The following is a 4,464-nucleotide window of genomic DNA, read 5'->3' as shown; positions in this document are numbered from 1 at the left end:
CCGCCCATGAGCTTGTATACCTACATTCTCCCCTCATCCTCCTCTGATGAGAGAAAAGTTCAGCAAAGGCAGCCCTGGTCAGGACACCTCATCTCCAAATCCTGCCCACCTTATATCTTCAGACACCAGAAATTTATCTTGTCAATATACATTGGAGGTTATTCACAACAGTCTACTGTTCCCTGTCTTTAACTTTCAACGCCATGAGCTCTGTGAGTGTGTCTCGAGTTTTATAGAACCCAAGAAAATTATCAAACACTACCTATTCAGAATACATCTATTATCCCTTTACTATGTAAAAAACCACACTGCTTTCATTACAGATTTTTACATCATCTATAGCAATTATTCAGTGATTTATGTTTTGTGAGACTATCTCCATATGTTTCAAAATGGAGCATCAAGCTAATTGATATGCAAATCACAGGAAAGTTTCATGTGAATGATGTATCATCTAAATTAACATCCATGTAGCCCTTTGTGCTTTACATAATCCACATACTATTCAAATTACTATTAAACCCATACAAAAAATTGAAAATTATGAATGACTGGTATTGTTTCAGACATAAAAGACAGCTCATTATATTTGCACTTTTGCACCTCTCACAACAGAAAAAAATAGGATCACAGAGTAAAACAAAATAGTATGGTTAGAAGACCCATTTAAATACAATATTAGCTAAGCATTTTGTTCTTTCTTTTCTTTTTTGAGATGAAGTTTCCTCATGTGCCTGGCTTAAAAGTCCCAGAACTCATTTATAAACATGGCTGCTCAAGGACTAACAGAGATTCAATTGCCTCAAAACAAAAGTGTTGGGATTAATATGCATTACACCAAACCAGGTTATTTGCTAACCAATTTTTCTAAAAAAAAAAAAAACTATGCTCATGAGGACTAGTGAAACTATCTTTGTGATTACCTGGTCCTCAAGTTACTTGGAATCTCAACTGCTACTTTTCTTTCTATAACACAGAGAAACATGAAGAAGAGTCTATGAAATCTTCTAGGTCTATGATAACAAAACTCTAAGTTGAAGAAGATCTGGGGAATTCTGGACAGCCTTTCTATGCCCAAACAGGCTGTCACTCTTGTTTGACTCTTACTATGCATCGCTGCTTGGTATTCTAACTCTCTGTAGAACTGAAAATAAAAGTCAGCTTTTTATTATACTTGTTAGAACACATGGGTGTAACACCATAAATGGAGGTTGAATTGAAATGTGGAAAATATGTATCTTTATCCTCAATGACAGGAAGAATTGAGACAAAAATATACATGAGTGGATAGAAGCAAATTCCCTTTCAATTACAAATAACACGGTCAGGGTCAGGGTGACCTGAAGCTTAAACAATCACAGAACTTTATTTCTAATATCTGGATGTTGGCTGAGTTACATCAACATTTTTGTCCAACATTCATATTTTATTATTGAGAACTGAGACACTGACAACCTACTCCCCATGCATCCTGCTAGGCTAATGTCCCAAACAAAAGTCAGGGATGCAATGTATCCTGCTGTGTCAGGTCAGGTCACCAGTAAGGACCTGAAAAGTGCCTTTGTTCTACCTTCCTTATAAAGACTCTGGCCTTCCTTCTCCCACCACAGACTTGGAAGCAACTCCAGAGGCTCCTCCAAGATGCTGGTGGTCCTGCTTACAGCAGCCTTGTTGGCCCTGAGCTCAGTTCAGAGAGCAAATGCAGGTATGAAGTAAGGTAGACATTGGTTCTGTGAAATGGGAGTTGGGCAAAACACTGAAATACAAGGCTGGGAGAAATGTGAAAAGATAAATAAAAAACTGAAGCAAAGGATTAGCAAAACATAATGGAATGTTTATATTTTCATTTTGCACTGGATATTAAATGTTACTTATAGTAACATTTAAGAAACTATTTTATAACAAAATAACATGAATGCATTTGTGAAAAGACCTTTTTGGTGGGGCATGATGCATAGGATCATGATACAATTGATAGAAAGAAACTCAGTTCTCAAGGAGTTATGAGAAGCCAATACTAAATAATGGTAACCTGGCTGTATAGAGGAGAATGAAAACTGAAAAAATTAAAGGTATATCACAGATGCTTTTGAGAGAATGAATAAAGTAATAAATTTGAAACTGTATACATTCAGGTAGAAATATTAGTGAATAATTTCTTGAATTATGTTTGAGCATTGTGTGCATGCAGAATTGTCTGTGTATATGTGTACTTGTATGTGTGAAAGATAAGAAAGGAGACAAACACACAGATACGAGAGAGAGAGAGAGACAGAGAGAGAGACAGAGAGAGACAGAGAGAGAGAGAGACAGAGAGAGAGAGACAGAGAGAGAGAGAGAGAGGGGCAGGGAGAGAGAGACAGAGAGAAAGAGAGACTGAATATTTTTTCACATTCCAGTCAGAGAACAGAATATTGTCAACAAGATTTGTATTTCTACCATGTGTTTCCAGGAACTGAATACAAGTCATCAGACAAGAACTTTTACCCACTGAGATATCTTTGTGGTATTCATTCCCTATTTTAATGACCCACATAAAATATTCATTGTTTCTCACAAAGTATTTAGAACAATATTCATTTTTCTTCCTGTATGAAATACCTATATCATATAACAAAAGAAGGTCATGATGAAAAACATAAATATTATAAACCTGTCAGAATGAAATTCCCATATTAAAATGAAGACTAACAGTAATGGTTGTCAGAGATACTAAGAAACAAAATAGTGGTTGTTCCTGATCAAAGAAACCATTCTGTCAGCAGTATCAGCAGTATGGTCCAAGAATAAATTACTTCTTAGTGGAAATGAATATGTTATTGAAAGCCATTTGTATTTCCAGCTGAGAAAAATCTTGTAACTAACTTTTCACTACACTTGTGCTTATTTTCTAGAGATCATCAGTGAAGACTCTTCTGCTCAGCTCTTAGGTAGGGACAGATTCATCCTATATTAACCAATTAAGCATGATTCACTTTTGTAATTATCCAGTTTTATAAAATCTCATAACTTTTTATTTTCTGAAGTTAGCATGTGACAGCTTACCCTGAGATATATAGGAAAGCTCCCTGGCATTTTCTCTAGGACCTAGAAGATGACAATACATTGGAAGAGTAGGAAGCCAGCTTTTAGACCAGGAAATTTGTGTCTCTTCCACAAATGGAAGCAATGGCTTGCATATGATGAGCATATTGATTGTCCTCATTTAAAATCTTTTGTGACTCTATGGGTTGGTCAAAGATTTTTTTCCCATTGATCCCTCTCAGGATTATAGAATTCTACACTAGATAGATATGTAATTTCACAGATCTCAGACTCTCTAATCTTTTTAAATTTTATTTTTCTCACTCAGCTCTATATCCACAAAAGCACTGCAGGAAAACTGAATGGACCTTTTTTTTAGTCTCTTTCCTATATTTCTTTTTCTTCTGCACTTGGTTATAGAACAAAAACAACATGGTACATTTAAGAATAGAGCATCTCTGTCACATTAGGCTATATTGCCTAATTCTAACTAATATCATTAAAAAAATCCTTTCAGTTTTGTCACTTCTGTCTGAGAATTGTAAGAAAAATAAAATCACCTTAAATGATCAAATTTAAGAAGAAATATTTGTCTCAAGAGTTGAGCCATAAGAAAGCTATTATGATAAATATTTAAAAATTACATTTCAAAAAGAATCAGGCTCATAAATTTAGGAAGGGTATTCTGACATAAAGAGAAAAGTAAGCTTCTTCAACATGGATCTATGTCCCTGCAGAGGAAGAGCAAAAAAGCCTGGGCAAAGGTCAACAGCATCAGAAAGATGAGGAAGGGGAAGAAGCTGGAGATGAGGAGGATGGCGATGGAGAAGAAGAACCACCAGAGAAACCACCACATCATCCTCGCCCCCCTAAACCTGGAAAACCACATGGCCCACCCCAGGAGGGAGATGAGGAGAAACCTCGTCCTCCTAAACCTGAAAAACCAGAAGGCCCACCCCCGGAGGGAGATGAGGAGAAACCTCGCCCTCCTAAACCAGAAAAACCAGAAGGCCCACCTGAGGAGGGTGGTGAAGAAGAGGCAAGTAACCTCTAGAAATTTTCTGCATAAATAAAAGTTCATCAGCACGACAAAAGTAATAAGACACTTTATCATTCTAACAAAGATGTGGGATTCCCTCTGCTTGCTGTGAATACCATTGGTTTATAGGAAGCTTCTTTGGGTCTATAGATAGGGCAGAGTAGAGCTAGGCAGGGAAACTAAACTGAATGATGGGAGAAAAAAGGCAGAGTCAGTGAGAAGCCATGGAATTGCCAGAGGAGAAAGGCACAAGCCCCAGCTAGAACATTGATGGCAGGTCACAAGCTCGGTGGTGATGAGCAACTTTACGTAGATGGGTTAGTTTAGGATATAAGAGGTATCTAGCAATGCTCTTAAATGGTGGACCAACCAGTGATTTAAATAATATGGTTTCTGTATGC

General features: G+C 36.9%; 1 protein-coding gene across 2 annotated transcripts in view; it reads left to right on the top strand.

Moving 5' to 3' along the window:
- The first annotated feature begins 1,513 nt into the window (after positions 1-1,513).
- The window catches only part of LOC126494237 (acidic proline-rich protein PRP33-like), a 6,620-nt gene continuing 3,669 nt past the window's right edge, over positions 1,514-4,464 (top strand). The window contains exons 1-3 of one of the 2 annotated variants that reach the window (XM_050131495.1): positions 1,515-1,705; positions 2,895-2,930; positions 3,762-4,063. In XM_050131495.1, the coding sequence (XP_049987452.1) occupies positions 1,642-1,705; positions 2,895-2,930; positions 3,762-4,063 (402 nt within the window). In that variant the 5' untranslated portion in view covers positions 1,515-1,641. Of the gene's footprint in view, positions 1,706-2,894; positions 2,931-3,761; positions 4,064-4,464 lie in introns of both variants that reach the window. The other variant, XM_050131496.1, reaches the window with a different exon arrangement.

The sequence above is a fragment of the Alexandromys fortis genome, unplaced genomic scaffold (genome assembly GCF_014885135.2).
Source record: "Alexandromys fortis isolate MF-2015 unplaced genomic scaffold, M_Fortis_MF-2015_v1.1 scaffold_353, whole genome shotgun sequence".
Classification (NCBI taxonomy): domain Eukaryota; kingdom Metazoa; phylum Chordata; class Mammalia; order Rodentia; family Cricetidae; genus Alexandromys; species Alexandromys fortis.
Note: the sequence above shows the minus strand (reverse complement) of the source record. Positions and strands in the feature narration are given on the sequence as shown.